This window comes from Salvelinus alpinus, chromosome 20 (assembly GCF_045679555.1).
Source record: "Salvelinus alpinus chromosome 20, SLU_Salpinus.1, whole genome shotgun sequence".
In the NCBI taxonomy this organism is placed as follows: domain Eukaryota; kingdom Metazoa; phylum Chordata; class Actinopteri; order Salmoniformes; family Salmonidae; genus Salvelinus; species Salvelinus alpinus.
Window position 1 is genome coordinate 27,224,894 of NC_092105.1, and position 22,413 is coordinate 27,247,306.

Genomic DNA, 22,413 nt, shown 5'->3' on the forward strand with positions numbered 1-22,413 from the left:
GTGTGTGTGTTCTATATTATGCAGTTCCAATGCAGGATAAAGACTGTGGGTGATTCTTCTTTCTTTCCACCCTGGTTGTCTTTCTATTCTATCTCCTGTACATTATTCTTCAAAGTCAAGCAAATCCAAATCCCACAGACCAGTAAGCCCCTCTGATCAACAGACAATACATGTGTATGCATGACTGCATATGTCATTTTCAATACACAGTCTGAAAGAAAATAGTGCTCTGTTCATTTTCAAGTAGAAAGAGGTTTGCAATTCTCTTTATTTTCTTTCTGCTTTGGGCTGGCCAGAGACTAATGAGAATGTTGACCTTGGAACCAGTATATTACATGTGTTAGATGGTAGCTAGAGGATGTGACAGCGTGTTAGATGATAGCTAAATGTTAGTTAGAGGATGTGACAACGTGTTAGATGATAGCTAAATGTTAGTTAGATGATGTGACAACGTGTTAGATGATAGCTAAATGTTAGTTAGAGGATGTGACAGCGTGTTAGATGATAGCTAAATGTTAGTTAGAGGATGTGACAACGTGTTAGATGATAGCTAAATGTTAGTTAGAGGATGTGACAACGTGTTAGATGATAGCTAAATGTTAGTTAGAGGATGTGACAACGTGTTAGATGATAGCTAAATGTTAGTTAGAGGATGTGACAACGTGTTAGATGATAGCTAGATGATAGTTAGAGGATGTGACAACGTGTTAGATGATAGCTAAATGTTAGTTAGATGATGTGACAACATGTTAGATGATAGCTAAATGTTAGTTAGAGGATGTGACAACGTGTTAGATGATAGCTAAATGTTAGTTAGAGGATGTGACAGTGTGTTAGATGATAGCTAGATGATAGTTAGAGGATGTGACAACGTGTTAGATGATAGCTAAATGTTAGTTAGAGGATGTGACAGCGTGTTAGATGATAGCTAAATGTTAGTTAGAGGATGTGACAACGTGTTAGATGATAGCTAAATGTTAGTTAGATGATGTGACAACGTGTTAGATGATAGCTAAATGTTAGTTAGAGGATGTGACAACGTGTTAGATGATAGCTAAATGTTAGTTAGAGGATGTGACAACGTGTTAGATGATAGCTAAATGTTAGTTAGAGGATGTGACAACGTGTTAGATGATAGCTAAATGTTAGTTAGAGGATGTGACAACGTGTTAGATGATAGCTAAATGTTAGTTAGAGGATGTGACAACATGTTAGATGATAGCTAAATGTTAGTTAGAGGATGTGACAACGTGTTAGATGATAGCTAAATGTTAGTTAGAGGATGTGACAACGTGTTAGATGATAGCTAAATGTTAGTTAGAGTATGTGACAACGTGTTAGATGATAGCTAAATGTTAGTTAGAGGATGTGACAACGTGTTAGATGATAGCTAAATGTTAGTTAGAGGATGTGACAACGTGTTAGATGATAGCTAAATGTTAGTTAGAGGATGTGACAACGTGTTAGATGATAGCTAAATGTTAGTTAGAGGATGTGACAGTGTGTTAGATGATAGCTAGATGATAGTTAGAGGATGTGACAACGTGTTAGATGATAGCTAAATGTTAGTTAGAGGATGTGACAGCGTGTTAGATGATAGCTAAATGTTAGTTAGAGGATGTGACAACGTGTTAGATGATAGCTAAATGTTAGTTAGATGATGTGACAACGTGTTAGATGATAGCTAAATGTTAGTTAGAGGATGTGACAACGTGTTAGATGATAGCTAAATGTTAGTTAGAGGATGTGACAACGTGTTAGATGATAGCTAAATGTTAGTTAGAGGATGTGACAACGTGTTAGATGATAGCTAAATGTTAGTTAGATGATGTGACAACGTGTTAGATGATAGCTAAATGTTAGTTAGAGGATGTGACAACATGTTAGATGATAGCTAAATGTTAGTTAGAGGATGTGACAACGTGTTAGATGATAGCTAAATGTTAGTTAGAGGATGTGACAACGTGTTAGATGATAGCTAAATGTTAGTTAGAGGATGTGACAACGTGTTAGATGATAGCTAAATGTTAGTTAGAGGATGTGACAACGTGTTAGATGATAGCTAAATGTTAGTTAGAGGATGTGACAACGTGTTAGATGATAGCTAAATGTTAGTTAGAGGATGTGACAACGTGTTAGATGATAGCTAAATGTTAGTTAGAGGATGTGACAACGTGTTAGATGATAGCTAGATGATAGTTAGAGGATGTGACAACGTGTTAGATGATAGCTAAATGTTAGTTAGAGGATGTGACAGCGTGTTAGATGATAGCTAAATGTTAGTTAGAGGATGTGACAACGTGTTAGATGATAGCTAAATGTTAGTTAGAGGATGTGACAGCGTGTTAGATGATAGCTAAATGTTAGTTAGAGGATGTGACAACGTGTTAGATGATAGCTAAATGTTAGTTAGAGGATGTGACAACGTGTTAGATGATAGCTAAATGTTAGTTAGAGGATGTGACAACGTGTTAGATGATAGCTAAATGTTAGTTAGAGGATGTGAGAACGTGTTAGATGATAGCTAAATGTTAGTTAGAGGATGTGACAACGTGTTAGATGATAGCTAAATGTTAGTTAGAGAATGTGACAACGTGTTAGATGATAGCTAAATGTTAGTTAGAGGATGTGACAACGTGTTAGATGATAGCTAAATGTTAGTTAGATGATGTGACAACGTGTTAGATGATAGCTAAATGTTAGTTAGAGGATGTGACAACGTGTTAGATGATAGCTAAATGTTAGTTAGAGGATGTGACAACGTGTTAGATGATAGCTAAATGTTAGTTAGAGGATGTGACAACGTGTTAGATGATAGCTAAATGTTAGTTAGAGGATGTGACAACGTGTTAGATGATAGCTAAATGTTAGTTAGAGGATGTGACAACGTGTTAGATGATAGCTAAATGTTAGTTAGAGGATGTGACAACGTGTTAGATGATAGCTAAATGTTAGTTAGAGGATGTGACAACGTGTTAGATGATAGCTAAATGTTAGTTAGAGGATGTGACAACGTGTTAGATGATAGCTAAATGTTAGTTAGAGGATGTGACAACGTGTTAGATGATAGCTAAATGTTAGTTAGAGGATGTGACAACATGTTAGATGATAGCTAAATGTTAGTTAGAGGATGTGACAACGTGTTAGATGATAGCTAAATGTTAGTTAGAGGATGTGACAGCGTGTTAGATGATAGCTAAATGTTAGTTAGAGGATGTGACAACGTGTTAGATGATAGCTAGATGATAGTTAGAGGATGTGACAACGTGTTAGATGATAGCTAAATGTTAGTTAGAGGATGTGACAGCGTGTTAGATTATAGCTAAATGTTAGTTAGAGGATGTGACAACGTGTTAGATGATAGCTAAATGTTAGTTAGAGGATGTGACAACGTGTTAGATGATAGCTAAATGTTAGTTAGAGGATGTGACAATGTGTTAGATGATAGCTAAATGTTAGTTAGAGGATGTGACAACGTGTTAGATGATAGCTAAATGTTAGTTAGAGGATGTGACAACGTGTTAGATGATAGCTAAATGTTAGTTAGAGGATGTGACAGCGTGTTAGATTATAGCTAAATGTTAGTTAGAGGATGTGACAACGTGTTAGATGATAGCTAAATGTTAGTTAGAGGATGTGACAACGTGTTAGATGATAGCTAAATGTTAGTTAGAGGATGTGACAACGTGTTAGATGGTAGCTAAATGTTAGTTAGAGGATGTGACAACGTGTTAGATGATAGCTAAATGTTAGTTAGAGGATGTGACAACGTGTTAATGTTAGATGATGTGACACTATGTTATGATAGCTAGGTGATAGTTAGATGTGACACTGTGTTATGATAGCTAGGTGATAGTTAGATGATGGAACAACGTGTTCGATGATAGTTAGATGTGACACTGTTATGATAGCTAGGTGATAGTTAGATGACGGGACAACGTGTTAGATGATAGTTAGATGTGACACTGTGTTATGATAGCTAGGTGATAGTTAGATGATGTGACAACATGTTAGATGATAGCTAGAGTAGGCATAACTGTATAATTCTTAGTCATTCGGTTTGATATAGTATCGTAAATTAATAGTATATGACTCTCCTAAATTACTTTCCCAGGTCTCCCTTTGGGAAATAGTTATTCTGACCTTAACGGGACTTAAATAAAGGTTAAATAGAACATGACGTGTGTTGTAGTTTAGTCCGCATCCCAAATGGCATCCTATTCCCTATATACTGCACTAATTTTAGCATGAAACACAACCTGAGAGTGGCTGATGACTTCCAAAGTCTTTGCTGTGTCAACACAAAAGAGATTGTCTGCCGACACTGTTCAGAGGTTCTAAGTACTGTCGGCACGCAAACCTGAGCTTTTTGACCAGGTAGTGTACAGTAGTGTACTTTATATGGAATAGGGTGCCATTTGGGACACATCCATACAGTATGTGACTCACCATGTCCAGGAGCAAGTAGACAGATTCTCTGTTCCTTGTTGTGGTTTTGTCAGTCTCCTGGCCGATCTTCAGCAAACTGGAAGAGGCAAGCTGCACAGGAGAGAAAGAACAAATGAAATCAGATTTTTTTTCTCTCCCAGTACTAAGCTTTATCTGTGTCTGGGGAAACCGACCCTGAAAGTGTAGAAGCACTTGTGTCTCTTTCCATCAGTTTTACAATGTTACTAGACATTTAAAGTCTATAACACAGTCACTATGAAAAACCCCAAACCACCAGTTTACCATTCTAAACTTGCCATGTGGGTTCAGCTTTGACACATGGATTTAAACACTGGATTTAAGCATTTCAAAGAGCACCTGGCTTGGTTTGTGTCTCACATGGTTTCAGATGGGGAACAGCATTAAAGATTTCAACACTGTTATAGTAATACATTATTGGAGCGCAATAAAAAGTAACAGGACATTGAGGAATAATTCCAATGGAAATACATAGAGGGGAAAACAAGGTCAGTGGGTCGCTGTGCCCTCCTCCTCAGCAATGCAGAAAAATCACAAGTCATGCAGAAAAAATCATTTAAGATATTAAAATTTAAATTATTTAGAATCACAGAAGGTTTATGGAACATTAATGTTATTCAATCCTGGTTATGAAAATAAAAAATAATATAAATAAAAAATGATCCTGCCTTTTCCCACATTGTGTGTATTAAAACATGGATGCGTCCCAAATAGAACCCTATTCCCTACATAGTGCACTACTTTTGATGCAGGCCCAAATAGAGAATAAATATAAAACAGATGAAGGAAGAGAGCTGCTTATAATAAATAATAAAAAAGGGTGAAGATAAATGTGTGGTATAAACCAAATGGACTATCACTATAAAACGTACTGCGAGGAACTCTTTGAGGCGGTCCTCGATGCTGCCCTTGTGGATGGTGAATAAAGCTGCAGCGATCTGGTTTATAGCTTTAGCCAGACAGTGGATGTTGTTGCAGTGACCTGTGAAAGGATGACAGACAAGATGATATTAGTGTCTCGACTATGTCTTTAAACACTGTGGGTAAAAGGATCTACTATATCTTACAGCACTGTTAACAAGGACGATTATGAAGGAACCATATCAATAAGTATAACAACAAATGTCATAGAACATATAATATACATAGAACATATACTTCATGTATCTAAGAACAGGTACCTTGGATAGCAGGGCTATACTGGGACATGACGTTGCTTGCCAAGGTGGGCATAGAGACCGCCACAAAGACCATCAGCAGGCACGCTATCTTGTACTCTTCCTCCGGACTGATGTTCTCTGTTACCAAAGAAAGGAAATGTCCGTTAACACCATCAGGGGGATCCATTTTGGATATTATCCAAAAATGAAGACCCGCTAGCCAAGACAAACTGCATTATGGCTCCCTAATTAACTGTAATTTATATTTACAAGACTGGGAGGTGATTCAGCTATGTGGACCCAATAAGGGGTAGGTGTGCCTCCCAAATGACACCCTATTCCCTATGGGCCCAGGTCAAAAGTAGTGCACTACATAGGGAATAGGGTGCCATTTGTGACACATACGAGGAGATGAGGTTGAGGGTTGATAACTATTTTGAAAGTAAACAGAGGTTTGTATAAAAACAGCTGCGGTGTATAACAGAAATGTCTTCACTGGCCAAAAGACCCCCAGGGCTCTTTGTAGCTCTGAGTTAAAGCAATGTTAAAGCAATGTTATTTAGTATTTTCCTTAGAGCAACAGAGAGGGGTTGGGAACTTGAGGAGAGCCATTGGCTTCGTCCTAAATGGAACCCTATTCCCTATATAGTGCAATACTTTTGACCAAACCCCTATATATGGGTTGGGTGCTATTTGGGACGCGCCCAGAGAGGAATCTCTAGTAATAGGGTGCCATTTGGGATGCACTCCAGGGCCCATTTGTGCACTATATAGGGAATTGTTGGGTACAGAAATTGGACTGGACTGGACTCTGTGGATATGGCTGCAGGCTACATGACTTGACAACTTAATACCAGTGTGCATAAGCATCAACATGTCCAAACGTTACCTAAACAAATGCATGGCCTATCTGTTGCAATTCTGAAATTGACAGGACATATTTATTTGTAATTTATGAAAACTTTGATTTTGATACATGACTACAGAGTGGAATGCAGTTCTAATGCTTGTCCAACTCTCACGCTCTCTGACATTATCAACAGATTACTTTTCAAACTGTGAGATTCCAACAGTGAATCAGTCATCCCTTTACACAGCATGTGGACATGGAAGTCAGGCTATGAGGCATATGAGTAATAGTCATCATTTCAGCTAAACAACTTAACATACACTACATGACCACAAGTATGTGGACACCTGCTTGTCAAACATCTCATTCCAAAATCATGGGCATTATTATGGGGTTGGTCCCCCCTTTGCTGCTATAACAGCCTCCACTCTTCTGGGAAGGCTTTCCACTAGATGTTGGAACATTGCTGCGGGGATTGGTTTCCATTTAGCCACAAGAGCATTAGTGAGGTCTTGTGAGGTCTTGTGGGGCCTTCCTAAAACTGTTGCCACAAAGTTGGAAGCACAGAATTGTCCACAATGTCATTGTATGCTGTAGCATTAAGATTTCCCTTCACTGGAACTAAGGGGCTTAGCCCGAATCATGAAAAACAGCCCCAGATCATTATTCCTCCTTCACCAAACTTGTTGGCACTATGTATTAGGGCAGGTAGCGTTCTCCTGGCATCCGCCAAACCCAGATATGTCCGTCGTACTGCCAGATGGTGAAGTGTGGTGGCGAGCTTTACACCACTCCAGCCGACGATTGGCATTGCGCATGGTGATCTTAGGCTTGTGTGTGGCTGCTCGGCCATGGAAACCCATTTCATGAAGCTTCCGGACAGTTCTTGTGCTGACGTTGGTTCCAGAGACAGTTTGGAACTCGGTAGTGAATGTTGCAACCGAGTACATATGATTTTTACGCGCTACGCGCTTCAGCACTCGGCAGTCCCATTCTCTGAGCTTGTGAGGCCTACCACTTTGCGTCTGAGCCGTTGTTGCACCTAGACATTTCCACTTCACAATAACAGCACTTACAGTTGACCGGGACAGCTCTATCAATGGGTGTGGCTGAAATTCACAAATCCACTCATTTGAAGGGGTGTCCACATGCTTTTGTATATATAGTGTATGTGTCCAGATTTCTCAATTGAGGCTTAAGTCAAATGTTATTTTTACATTTTATAAAAGTACAAAATGGTATAATACAGTGCGGTTGGAGGAAACATGGGACAAGTTGATTATCGTGTTATTCGACATATGAGAAAATGCTCTTGAAAGATTTTGATGAGATTTTCACACTTCCTAGAGAGCGCTTCTTTGTTTACATCTATTCAGCACCGTTCACACCCTCTTAAGGCTTAGCCCCACCCCACCCACACATGTAAACACGTGTGAGTCAGCATGGCATTGACCTCCAGAAAGTAAGTCTCTCTACTAAAACCCAGCTAAATTTAGGGAGCTGTAGCAACACTTTTGCAGTTGTCCATAGCTTTCCAAAAAATCTGCGGTAGCAAAGATGATCTATATACTAACTAGGAAAGCTACCATTCTGTAGACAGAAGCCTGTGACATGACAGACCAATCAGGACTCATCTCTCGGGATGTCCAACCACTCCTTATCTCAACCAATCATGACTGTTATGGGTATACTTGTCATCAGCAAGGACTAGGGAGTTTTTTAAGATAAAAATAATACAGCTAAGCAAAGTAAAAATCCTAGAGGAAAACCTGGTTCTGTTTGCTTTCCAACAGACACTGGGAAACAAATTCACCTTTCAGCAGGACAATAAGCAGGACTTAAAACACAATGCCAAATATACACTGGAGTTGCTTACCAAGATGACATTGAATGTTCCTTACTACAGTTTTAACTTAAATCGGCTTGAAAATCTATTAAGATTCTAAAATGGCTGTCTATGGTGCATCCTATCTCACCTGACTTCTGAGAGGAGAGGGCCACCACTAAGGCAGGATCTATCTCACAGGGCAGACCTGCTGCAGACGACAGCTCATACACGTTCATGGCCACCTGATGATCAACAGAGACATAAAGGACATCAGAGAATCAGACTGCTTCAAACACAATAGCCATTCATATATAATATTCATAATTATATAGCTATGCCACTTAGCAGATGCTTAAATACAAAGCAATTTACAGTACAATGTATGTGCATGTGAACCTTGTGGGACTTAGTATTCTTATGTAATCCATGTCAGAACTAAACCCACAACCTTGACCACATTAAGCTTAATTTAAAGGTCCTACTGTGTCTCTCACCTTCATGTCGGTCTCTCTTGGAATGTGATCCTTGAAGTCCTCCACTGAGCTCACCAGGAATGGGATGTGGCAGGACAACACCTGGTGACAAGAAGAGGATCATGCTTTATTTCAACACAATGACAGAAATATTAGATTAAACTAACTTTGGCACAGGGTGAAATGTGAGAAAACCAGCTTGAGACAGATCAAAATAATTGTGTACTGTATTGTGTCAATATATGATGCCATTCAAGTGGTGGAAAGTTAAAGGGCCGACATACATCTCGGAGTGCCTCCTGAGCAAGGGATCGGAATGAGAGGATGACTCCGATGATGGTCATCCGTTTCAGAACACTGTCGACTGCTATAACACCAAGACAAAGAACATGCAAGTCTCACAGACAACTGACATGTCTCTAGTCATTTTACAGGTATGCAAATTAGACTAAGGTGGTTTGTTATGTCACTTTCTCCCTTCAGCAGCCATAACCAAAGCCATGTAGACAGAACAGTACTATGGGAGAAATGTATATGTTGCTTATTTGGCCTTGGCAGCACTGAGCCTTGTGTCTGTCTGGCCCAGGAAAACTCTGACCAGGCCAATATAAATACAGAGTACCCACATGAGAGCTTCTTGAACAGAGAAGCCATGTGTTCAGGCTTGTCAAAGCTGGTCCTCATCTGGGTCAGAATCTCAACGTTGTCCACCACCAGTTTCTGAGGAGAGGAGAAGAAGAATGAGTTGAGGGAGAGGAGAGGAGTAGAAGTGGTGAGAGAGTCTCCTAAGTGGTGAGGGGATTATTTGGGGATTCAACTAGGGATCCTAAATCCAAAGACTTTACCCTTCTTTCGCACAACAGGAAAAGGACCTTACCATCAACAGATGGGGCACTATGCGGGGGATCTTACAAATGTTTGTCCCAAATGCCACCCTATTCCATATATAGTGTACTACTTTTAGCCTATATACTGCACTACCTTTGGCTCTGGTCAAAAGTAGTGCACGATGGGCTCTGATCAAAAGTAGTGCACTATGTAGTGAATAGGGTGCCATTTGGGATGCATCAAAATTAGAAGCCTGTACTTTTTTTGTGATGGTGTCTTGGCGCAATGTTCAGGCAGTCATGTGTGCGGCTCACAATGGGTTGCATGCTTTCCACTTGTTCAGTTTGCTTTGAGAGTGTTCGCCGATAACGTGTTTTGTGATAAGTAATTTGATGAACACGGCTTGGTTTGTACAGAGACTGAATAAAACCAATGCTTCATTCCTACATCTGATTGTGAATCAGACACAAACATATTTTATTTTCACAAATTGCTATCAGAAGCGAAGGGAAAAGTTTGCATGTTAGAGAATCATAAATATGTGCCAGCGCTATGTTCCAACACTAATGTGTGCTCTAGAGTAAAATACCAATTATATTATAATCTAAAGAACAGTTTGAATTTTTTTTTTTTTTACAATTAAATAGTACCCACAAAACACCAGTCTCAAAGTCAACAGTGAAGAGGCGACTCCAGGATGCTGGCCTTCTAGGCAAAGTTGCAAAGAAAAAGCCATATCTCAGACTGGCCAATAAAAATAAAAGTTTAAGATGGGTAAAAGAACACAGACACTGGACAGAAACTCTGTCTAGATGGCTAGCATCCGGAGTCGCCTCTTCACTGTTGACGTTGAGACTGGTGTTTTGCGGGTACTATTTAATGAAGCTGCCAGTTGAGGACTTGTGAGGCTTCTGTTTCTCAAACTAGACACTCTAATGTACTTGTCCTCTTGCTCAGTTGTGCACCGGGGCCTCCCACTCCTCTTTCTAGTCTGGGTAGAGCCAGTTTGCACTGTTCTGTGAAGGGAGTAGTACACAGCATTGTACGAGATCTTCAGTTTCTTTGCAATTTCTCGCATGGAATAGCCTTCATTTCTCAGAACAAGAATAGACTGAAGAGTGTCAGAAGAAAGTTATTTGTTTCTAGACATTTTGAGCCTGTAATTGAACCCACAAATGCTGATGCCCCAGATATTCAACTAGTCTAAAGAAGGCCAGTTTTATTGCTTCTTTAAATCACACATCATTTATCGCCCTCCAGGTTCCCTTGGAGAGTTCATCAATGAGCTTGACGCCCTGATAAGTTCCTTTCCTGAGGATGGCTCACCTCTCACAGTTCTGGGTGACTTTAACCTCCCCACGTCTACCTTTGACTCATTCCTCTCTGCCTCCTTCTTTCCACTCCTCTCCTTTTTTGACCTCACCCTCTCACCTTCCCCCCCTACTCACAAGGCAGGCAATACGCTTGACCTCATCTTTACTAGATGCTGTTCTTCCACTAATCTCATTGCAACTCCCCTCCAAGTCTCCGACCACTACCTTGTATCCTTTTCCCTCTCGCTCTCATCCAACACTTCCCACACTGCCCCTACTCGGATGGTATCGCGCCGTCCCAACCTTCGCTCTCTCTCCCCCGCTACTCTCTCCTCTTCCATCCTATCATCTCTTCCCTCTGCTCAAACCTTCTCCAACCTATCTCCTGATTCTGCCTCCTCAACCCTCCTCTCCTCCCTTTCTGCATCCTTTGACTCTCTATGTCCCCTATCCTCCAGGCCGGCTCGGTCCTCCCCTCCTGCTCCGTGGCTCGACGACTCATTGCGAGCTCACAGAACAGGGCTCCGGGCAGCCGAGCGGAAATGGAGGAAAACTCGCCTCCCTGCGGACCTGGCATCCTTTCACTCCCTCCTCTCTACATTCTCCTCTTCTGTCTCTGCTGCTAAAGCCAATTTCTACCACTCTAAATTCCAAGCATCTGCCTCTAACCCTAGGAAGCTCTTTGCCACCTTCTCCTCCCTCCTGAATCCTCCTCCCCCTCCTCCCCCCTCCTCCCTCTCTGCTGATGACTTCGTCAACCATTTTGAAAAGAAGGTCGACGACATCCGATCCTCGTTTGCTAAGTCAAACGACACCGCTGGTTCTGCTCACACTGCCCTACCCTGTGCTTTGACCTCTTTCTCCCCTCTCTCTCCAGATGAAATCTCGCGTCTTGTGACGGCCGGCCGCCCAACAACCTGCCCGCTTGACCCTATCCCCTCCTCTCTTCTCCAGACCATTTCCGGAGACCTTCTCCCTTACCTCACTTCGCTCATCAACTCATCCTTGACCGCTGGCTACGTCCCTTCCGTCTTCAAGAGAGCGAGAGTTGCACCCCTTCTGAAAAAACCTACACTCGATCCCTCCGATGTCAACAACTACAGACCAGTATCCCTTCTTTCTTTTCTCTCCAAAACTCTTGAACGTGCCGTCCTTGGCCAGCTCTCCTGCTATCTCTCTCAGAATGACCTTCTTGATCCAAATCAGTCAGGTTTCAAGACTAGTCATTCAACTGAGACTGCTCTTCTCTGTGTCACGGAGGCGCTCCGCACTGCTAAAGCTAACTCTCTCTCCTCTGCTCTCATCCTTCTAGACCTATCGGCTGCCTTTGATACTGTGAACCATCAGATCCTCCTCTCCACCCTCTCCGAGCTGGGCATCTCCGGCGCGGCCCACGCTTGGATTGCGTCCTACCTGACAGGTCGCTCCTACCAGGTGGCGTGGCGAGAATCTGTCTCCGCACCACGTGCTCTCACCACTGGTGTCCCCCAGGGCTCTGTTCTAGGCCCTCTCCTATTCTCGCTATACACCAAGTCACTTGGCTCTGTCATATCCTCACATGGTCTCTCCTATCATTGCTATGCAGACGACACACAATTAATCTTCTCCTTTCCCCCCTCTGATAACCAGGTGGTGAATCGCATCTCTGCATGTCTGGCAGACATATCAGTGTGGATGACGGATCACCACCTCAAGCTGAACCTCGGCAAGACGGAGCTGCTCTTCCTCCCGGGGAAGGACTGCCCGTTCCATGATCTCGCCATCACGGTTGACAACTCCATTGTGTCCTCCTCCCAGAGTGCTAAGAACCTTGGCGTGATCCTGGACAACACCCTGTCGTTCTCAACTAACATCAAGGCGGTGACCCGTTCCTGTAGGTTCATGCTCTACAACATTCGCAGAGTACGACCCTGCCTCACGCAGGAAGCGGCGCAGGTCCTAATCCAGGCACTTGTCATCTCCCGTCTGGATTACTGCAACTCGCTGTTGGCTGGGCTCCCTGCCTGTGCCATTAAACCCCTACAACTCATCCAGAACGCCGCAGCCCGTCTGGTGTTCAACTTTCCCAAGTTCTCTCACGTCACCCCGCTCCTCCGCTCTCTCCACTGGCTTCCAGTTGAAGCTCGCATCCGTTACAAGACCATGGTGCTTGCCTACGGAGCTGTGAGGGGAACGGCACCTCCGTACCTTCAGGCTCTGATCAGGCCCTACACCCAAACAAGGGCACTGCGTTCATCCACCTCTGGCCTGCTCGCCTCCCTACCTCTGAGGAAGTACAGTTCCCGCTCAGCCCAGTCAAAACTGTTCGCTGCTCTGGCACCCCAATGGTGGAACAAACTCCCTCACGACGCCAGGTCAGCGGAGTCAATCACCACCTTCCGGAGACACCTGAAACCCCACCTCTTTAAGGAATACCTAGGATAGGATAAAGTAATCCTTCTAACCCCCCCCCTTAAAAGAGTTAGATGCACTATTGTAAAGTGGTTGTTCCACTGGATATCATAAGGTGAATGCACCAATTTGTAAGTCGCTCTGGATAAGAGCGTCTGCTAAATGACTTAAATGTAATGTAATGTAAATGTAAATCAGAACAACAGTTTTTAGCTGTGCTAACATAATTGCAAAAGGGTTTTCTAATGATCAATTAGCCTTTTAAAATGCTAAACTTGCATTAGCTAACATAACGTGCCATTGGAACACAGGAGTGATGGTTGCTGATAATGGGCCTCTGTACTCCTATGTAGATATTCCATTAAAAATCAGAAATTTCCAGCTACAATTATCATTTACAACATTAACAATGTCTACATTGTATTTCTGATCAATTTGATCAAAAACATGGACATTTCTAAATGACCCCAAACTTTTGAACGGTAGTGTACATCTATTAGGACTGATTTTGGTGCTAATTTAGATTTATCAGTCTGGCTAGCTGCTTTCGCAACACTTATCACTAACACTAAATTAATTTAGTCTTAGTCTTATGATATCTAATTAAAAAGATTTAGCTGAACACACAGAATTTCCTGGCACTCTTTATTAGTTACCAAAAATGTAGTGAGGGTAGGGAACCTGATCAAATGTCAGTCAGTTAGCAGTTAGAGGTTACCAGTAACCCACACTACCTCTGCTCTGCTCTGGTTCTGTTTCCAGGGGGAAACTCTGCTTCTGGAAAGACCCTCTAACCTCTAATGACTCATACTGCCAAGGCTTCATCTGAAATAGCACCCTATTCCCTACATAGTGCACTACTTTTGACCAGATCCCATAGGAGACCACCATAGGACCCAGGTCAAAAGATGGGCAATATATAGGGCTCTCAAACTCAACTCTGGACCTCAAAGTCAGTTCCACTGCATTTTTTCATTGTACCCCTCTAAGCAGGGACTGATTTAGCAGGTGGGTGCAATTACTTATCAGGTAGAACATAAAACCAGCAGACTCTGGACTTCGTAGGGTAAGAGTTGAATACCCCTGATATAGGGGATAGGGTCGCATTTCAGATGCACACTAAGAATTATAGAAGAGAGAAACGAGGGCCGTGTTCTTTAGGCACCAAAAGGAACAAACCTGTCCAAAACAGGGGACGGACTTTCTGGAAGTGTGCAATAAGAAATGCTACATTTCTTTTATATTTTGCTACAAGGTGCCCTAATGAACATGACCCAGCCTGACCTGGGTTAACCCTGGATGACCTCTACCATTAACCCTTGATCTCTGTGACCCCCGTGACTCCTCACCTTGAGCTCGGCCACCTGGGAGGAGATGTGCCACATGAGGCTCTCACTGAGGAACTTCATCCCATAGGGCCCCAGCAGCTCCGACAGGGAGCGCATCTCTGAAAAGAGGAGAAGAAGAAAATAGGAATAAGATGACTTTATTGCCCAATACGTCCATGAATGACCAATGGAAATGTGGTGGTCTACTTTAATCCAACCCATCCAGCACAAGGTAATGGAAATGTTCTGTCATCTACTGTCTACTTTATTGTTGGCTACTTTATTGGCTACTTTATTGTCCAATGAATGTCCACAAATGTCCAACATACATGTGTTTTCCTGCTTTATCCCAACCCCTTGACATAAGATCATGGGAGAGTTCTGTTAGTGATTCTTAGCTCCATCCAACACTGCTATGGCTATAAACACAGTTTAAATATTCTAAGTAGTAAATCATTACTCATACTCTCAGTACCATGAGTCTATTGGTGTCTAAAAGGACAGCATAACTGACGAAGCTTACCTGAGATATCAGAGTATTCCTCTGCGTTGAAGGTGAGCTCGTTCTCCGTAGGTAGGTTGACAAAAGCCTTCATGGCTGGGAAGTAAGCTATGTGTCCGTTGCTAACTTGGCGCAGTAAAGTCTCCAGATACCTGTAGTACAGAGAGAATGTATGGCTTGTCATGTTGGTGGTTATCTGATTGAATGGAAGGCATGATCAAGGCTGATATTCAGACCAACCCAGATGAACAACCTGCGCACTGCGATAGACTTTTAAAAGGCAATTTCTCAGATGTTCACAGAGCCCACATTCATCGCAGATGTCAGCTCAAGCAGAAGTCACCATTCAAACTCAATCGCAGTGCACAGGACATTTACCTGCGTTGGTTTGAATCAAGGCTCAGAGCTGTTATTCTCAAACAGACAGAAAGTCGAAATTCATATTGTTTTGTGAATGTATTCCAGTTGGTGAAGAGGTTAGTGATTGGTTGGTTGGTTGGGGTTAGGGTTAGGAGGTTAAGGTAAAGGGGTTAGGAGGTTAGGGTTAAGAAGTTAAGGGGTTAGGACTCACCAGTTGGTGTAGAGGCTGGTGATGGTTGGTTCTCCGTGACTGTCCAGATGTTGTGTCTGCTGCAGCAGCACGTTGTTGAACACCCTGGTGATATCTATCTGAACATAGTTCTCTATGCTCTGGAGCACAGTCATGTAGGCCCTGACACTGGTCAGCAGCTCAGACGGTTTGGCTATCTCCTGGGTCGCCTGGTTATACATGGTCATCCCCACGATAGACCTAGAGATGGAACGAAACAGGATTGATCTGTCAATCAATCTAGGGCAGTGGTCACCAACGTTTTGAGGCGAGATCACTTTCTGAGTCAAAATGCAAGCCAAGATCTACCGTAAAAAAAAAATATTTATTTTTTACATGACTTAAAAACGTAAGCCAATGCAGCAACATTACCCTATTAAAAACTGGATTGATGAGGTTTGTGCAGTAGGTTATAGGCCCAAAACCTTATCACCCCATATTGGCTTTGCTTGAATTGCTCTGCCAATGCATTGTTGTTCTTCTCAGACAATAAACATTTTAAAAAATCTACATTTGAGGTAGGCTGGTAATAGATCAGTTGTTGTATTGCTTGTGAGGCACAGCTGAGTGAGCATACATTTAAATCATTAGCTTTTTTAATTTTACTGGGCTGATGGTGCCTGCATCTGCTGGTCAGTCTTAGCGGAGGGAGAGAGCAGCAGACTGAGGGTCCGCCTCTCAACGTCCTTCTGCTGTCCCTTTCCTCCACTGACACTACAATTTCCCTGTATTTAGCCCCGACCAGTCCCTGCCGATGAAAAACATCCCCACAGCATGATGCTGCCAACACCATGCTTCACTGTGGGGATAGTGTTCTCAGGGTGATGAGGTGTTGGGTTTGTGCCAGATATAGCGTTTTCCTTATGTTTGGGGAGTCTCCCACATGCCTTTTGGCAAACACCAAACGTGTTTGCTGATCTAGAGCATGATGACCAATTCTTTGCAATTCACTGACAGAGGCTGAGAGGGTGTTCATATTGTCCTGGAAGTAGATATTTGACCGGCAGATCCAAAGGTTTAGGTTAGGCATATAGGGATCAATCAATCAATTGATCAAACAGTCAATCGAATGTATTTATAAAGTACTTTTTACATCAGAAAATGGTGCCTGTTAGTTACATGGACTCCAGGGAGTTTGGGCGAGTCTTCAACAATGTTCAACAATGGCTGTATTGTTTTCCCTAATCCCTAACTTTTCCATATTTCTACGTAGATAACTTGGTTGTGCAGCTGCAAGGTGTGGAGCAGGCAGATCGGATCAAACATGGCAGGGTTTAAAAACTATGGCGCCTGATCGATCATTAGGAACATTTAGTAATTAGCAATTTTCCTCGTCTGTCTGAAGTGTGCTAGGAACTGGGAACATAAGGGCAGTAAAACTTTTATCCTGCGCTGACCTTAAGGAGCGGAGCAGGGCGTAGTGGTAAGTGGCGGTAAGAGTGTGTGTATATGTGCATGGTAATAGGCCCTGTGAGTGCCTTTGTATGTGTGAGCATGCCTTTGTGTGTGCATGGTAATAGGCTCTCATATCTGGGAAGCACGGGAGAAGTTCACGGCCCGGGGGAGAGGGGTTAGCCAACGACTCTCTCTCACACACACACACACACACACACACACACACACACACACACACACACACACACACACACACACACACACACACACACACACACACACACACACAGAGAGAGGGGCCAGCCAAAGCACATACGTCACAACCCTAACTCCCACAGAGGAAAATACCTGTTCCTCTCCAGCACAATGTTTATTTCATTGGACCGGTCAGGCCCAATTCTGGACGCGCGTCAAAATTCACTCTGATCCCAAAAAAACATGTCTGCTGGACCAATAAATCACACAGATAAAATCCTAACCCCCTGAGAGTTTTTTTGTTAAACTCTGCCTGGGGATTGTAATTATACTGAACAAAAATATAAACGCAACTTGCAGCAATTTCAAAGATTTTACTGAGTTACAGTTCAAATCAGTCAATTGAAATAAATAAATTAGGCCTAATCTATGGATTTCACATGACTGGGAATACAGATATGCATCTCTGTTGGTCACAGATACCTTAAAAAAAAGGTAGGGGCATAGATTAGAAAACTAGTCCGTATCTGGTGTGACCACCATTTGCCTCATGCAGCGCGACATCTCCTTTGCATAGTTGATCAGGCTGTTGATTGTGGACAGTGGAATGTTGTCACACTCATCTTCAATAGCTGTGCAAAGTTGCTGGATATTGGCGGGAACTGGAACATGCTGTCAGACATGTCAATCCAGAGCATCCCAAACATGCTCAATGGATGACATATCTGGTGAGTATGCAGGCCATGGAAGAACTGGGACATTTTCAGCGTCCTGGAATTGTGTACAGATCCTTGCGACACGGGACTGTGCATTATCATGCTGAAACATGAGATGATGGTGGCTGAATGACACGACAATGGGCCTCAGGATCTCGTCACGGTATCTCTGTGTATTCAAATTACAATTGATAAAATGCTATTATGTTCATTGTCCGTAGCTTATGCCTGCCCATACCATAACCCCACCGCCACCACTCTGGTGGACATTCCTGCAGTCAGCATGCCAATTGCACGCTCCTTCAGACATCTGTGGCATTGTGTTGTGTGACAAAACTGCACATTTTAGAGTGACCTTTTATTGTCCTTTTATCTTTGTAATGATCATGCTGTTGAATCAGCTTAATGATATGCCACACCTGTCAGGTGGATGGATTATCTTGGCAAAGGAGAAATGCTCACTAACAGGGATGTAAACAAATTTGTGCACAAAATGTAAGAGAAATTAGCTTTTTGTGCATATGGAACATTTCTGGGATTCTTTATTTCACCTCATGAAACATGGGACCAACACTTTACATGTTGAGTTTATATTTTTGTTCAGTGTAATATGTACAAATGGATGACAATGTTCCTTGATTTATAACAATAAACTAAGCCTCAAAGCCTTCCTGCATGAGATAATCAATGGATTGGTGTTTGGTGGAGGAGAAGCAGGTTTCATAACTAACCAGCTTACGTTACAACACAGTGGAAACAGAGAGAGAGCAGTCAGACTATCTGCAGGAATTCACCCATAGCCTCCTGTGAAGACTGGTATTGTAATAAAAGAGTGGATACCCTGAGTGTGTTTGTGTGTTCGTGTCCATGTGTGTGTGTGTCTGCAAGCACATATGTGTACTCACTTGGTGAAGCGTATCTCCAGGTGTGAGGTGAGGTACTCCCTAGGAGTGAAAGTGTGTTCCCATATCACCATGTTGGGTACGTAGTTGATGGAGAAACACAGCTCGGACAACGCCGTGTGAAGCTTATCCAGGCTAAGAACACACACACACACACACACACACACACACACACACACACACACACACACACACACACACACACACACACACACACACACACACACACACACACACACACACACACACACACACACACACACACACATCAGTTAGGCATTAAAACCTAATTTCGTTCAGATTAAAGGGGAAATCTGTGACAGAGCAGATGGATTAAATTCCTCCAGCACCACAGCTACTATTGTTTTTACACATCCCTTTTTGGCTCAGACCTGATTCTATATTATTATACTAGCCCTGCTGGTGGTCTGTTTCTATGTATCTTACTGGAAGCTGAGTAGAGTCGAGAATTAGGAGTAGCGTAGTAGAGTTAGGACCAAATTAGAGTGGAATATCCAGAACAGGGAGGGCAAGTGGTGGAAATATATTTTAGCATGGTATTATTCAAACACAGTGGGAAATAAAGTTTGACCAGGGCCCATACTAGTGCACAATGTAGGGAATAGGATGCCATTTTGGACGCATGTAGACCATGACTTGCAAAACCATCGATTAATAGTGTACTGTTGAAAACATCTGAAAGTGGAGGAGGTCATGGAGTGCAGAAGTGGGGGTGGAAGTGGCCATGTCTCTGTGTTTCAGGCCTCTTTCCAAATTTGTCTTTCTGTTATTCCTCGGAATTGGAGGAGAATATCCAAGGTTCCCTCCCCGTGGACGTTCTCCAATTTGTTTTGAGAAAGCGGAGAGAGGACGAATCGAGTAAAGACACATTGGGAAAGAGTCCCTAACCTAACTGAGGGACGCTACAGAGTGTACACAACTTACTTGGTGACCAGCAGCCTGTTCTTCCTCATGCTCTCTACTCCAGGCTTCTCTCTCTCAGGCTCTCCTTTCTTCCCAGTCTGCTTCTTTGACTTCTTGTTCACCGCCTGACTGATGGTTTTGGCACAATGTTTTGGCAGCAGCTACAACAGGAGCAACAGGAAAACCCCTTTAACACCCACAGACCAATAAGGAATGAAGTGACAAATTATATTTTGAAAGCACTTAGTTGGGACGTGCACAACTTAGGCTATATTGTGTTCTATTTACTGTACATGATCGAAATAGAATTATGAAAAGTATCTGACTTAAGACCTACAGTTGAAAAACTTAAATGGCTAGTGGATAAGTTCAGTTCCAACATACGAATAACAAGTTATGCACTCACTGTAAGCCTAAATGACTAGGCCTAAACTGTGTTTGGGAAACGGCCCTTCCTCAGAAATTATAATAAATTAGATGGCTAGGAATGACACAAGTGGTTAGAGCAGACCCCTGATTAATTCATCACCATGACAACATGCACTCACCTGGTTGCTTAGCATTAGTGCTGAGCGATTAACCGAAAGGTATTTAAAACAAGTAACTGAAAAACATTGGTTAAATTATTTGAATTCCATTTAGTTTCGTTTTTTTCCTGTGAGCTCAATGTGCACATTGCGCTGCATTTTCTCTAGAGATAAATCAGATCATACATGAACGGTGCTATGTAGTAGGGAGTTGTAGTTTCCAACAAGCCAATGTTCTACATAATTTAGCGCAGAAAACGTGATAATTAGCTTGAACATAATCAATTGCGCGCCTACTTTTCCGGTCTGTGTTTCTTTTACACCTGCTACGTAAGAGACCAGAAGAATGCGCTACATAGAGAGCAGTTGCCTCGAGAGGTATTTTTACCTGAAAATACATGATACTTCGAGATGTATTTTTACCTGAAAATACATGATACTTCGAGAGGTATTTTTACCTGAAAATACATGATACTTCGAGATGTATTTTTACCTGAAATTACATGATACGTCAAGATCTATTTTTACCTGAAAATACATGATACTTCGAGAGGTATTTTGACCTAAAAATATATGATATTTCGAGAGGTATTTCGACCTGAAAATAGATGATACTTCGAGGTATTTTGACCTAAAAATACATGATACTTCGATAGGTATTTGTACCTGAAAATACATGATACTTCGAGAGGCATTTTTACCTGAAAATACATGATACCTCAAGAGGTATTTTTACCTGAAAATACATTATATTTCAAGAGGTATTTTTACCTGAAAATACATTATATTTAGAGAGGTATTTTTACCAGAAAATACATGATCTAAGAAGTGATTGATAGACAGTTGGTATTCAGCAGTCATAAAAGTATGCCTTATTTTACTTTGATCACAGCATAGGCAGCAGCTTTATAGAGATGAGATAAAACAAATGTAATATACACATAAACTTTTATATTTTATTAAAGTAAAGTAATGTGAATAAATGATGGTTAATAAGTGATAAGCAGTAATGGGCAGTCACTACCATCATGGGACTTTGATTCATTGTTGTATTCTGTGTAATTACAGCAGTCAACCCACATAATACATACTGTAGTGCATTAAATGTTTACAAAAAATGTTTAATGAAATCAAAAATCATGATTCTTTTTGAAATAATCGAACCAAAACCGAACCGACTTCAAAAAGCACTCATCACTACTTAGCATGGACTGTGATTAATCACCATGACAACATAACCTCACCTGGTCGCTGAGCGTGCATTGCTCGGTGCAGATGTCTGTGATGAGGTTGCGGGCCTGTTTAGCCATTTCATCCAGAAACATGTTGCACAGGGACAGGCTTCGGTCGCCTATGTGGTGCCTCTGTAGGAAGGGAAGAAAATGTTGTTATCTTGGGGAAAGCTACACCATATATACAAAAGTATGTGGACACCCCTTCAAATTGGTGGATTTGGCTATTTAAGCCACACCCGTTGCTGACATGTGTATAAAATCAAGCACACAGCCATGCAATCTCCACAGACAAAGATTGGCAGGATAATGGGCCCACTGAAGAGCTCAGTGACTTTCAATGTGGCACCGTCATAGGATGCCACCTTTCCAACAAGTCAGTTTGTCCGATGTCTGCCCTGCTAGAGCTGCCCTGGTCAACACTCACTACAGTTCCAAACTGCCTCTGGAAGTAACGTCAGCACAAGAACTGCTCGTCGGGAGCTTCATGAAATGGGTTTCCATGGCCAAGCAGCCACACACAAGCCTAAGATTACCATGCGCAATGCCAAGCGTTGGCTGGAGTGGTATAAAGGCTGGATCAGTGGAAACGTGTTCTCTGCAGTGAGGAATCACGCTTCACCATCTGGCAGTCCAACGGACAAATCTGGGTTTGGTGGATGCCAGGAGAACACTACCTACCTGAATGCATAGTGCAAACCTTAACGTTTGGTGGAGGAGGAATACTGGTCTGGGGCTGTTTTTGATGGTTCGGGCTAGGTCCCTTAGTTCCAGTGAATGGAAATCTTAACGC

General features: G+C 42.3%; 1 protein-coding gene across 9 annotated transcripts in view; it reads right to left on the reverse strand.

The window, feature by feature from the left end:
* LOC139546610 (nck-associated protein 1) overlaps positions 1-22,413 on the reverse strand; it is a 69,886-nt gene that overhangs the window by 1,418 nt on the left and 46,055 nt on the right. For 8 of the 9 annotated variants that reach the window (XM_071355189.1, XM_071355187.1, XM_071355188.1 and 5 more), the window contains 13 exons: positions 21,633-21,752; positions 19,883-20,022; positions 18,941-19,072; positions 15,712-15,930; positions 15,162-15,292; positions 14,660-14,757; positions 9,405-9,498; positions 9,063-9,145; positions 8,800-8,880; positions 8,454-8,547; positions 5,649-5,765; positions 5,340-5,449; positions 4,450-4,539 (listed from right to left, as the gene is read on the reverse strand). In XM_071355189.1, the coding sequence (XP_071211290.1) occupies positions 4,450-4,539; positions 5,340-5,449; positions 5,649-5,765; positions 8,454-8,547; positions 8,800-8,880; positions 9,063-9,145; positions 9,405-9,498; positions 14,660-14,757; positions 15,162-15,292; positions 15,712-15,930; positions 18,941-19,072; positions 19,883-20,022; positions 21,633-21,752 (1,509 nt within the window). The remainder of the gene's footprint in view (positions 1-4,449; positions 4,540-5,339; positions 5,450-5,648; positions 5,766-8,453; positions 8,548-8,799; positions 8,881-9,062; positions 9,146-9,404; positions 9,499-14,659; positions 14,758-15,161; positions 15,293-15,711; positions 15,931-18,940; positions 19,073-19,882; positions 20,023-21,632; positions 21,753-22,413) is intronic. The other variant, XM_071355183.1, reaches the window with a different exon arrangement.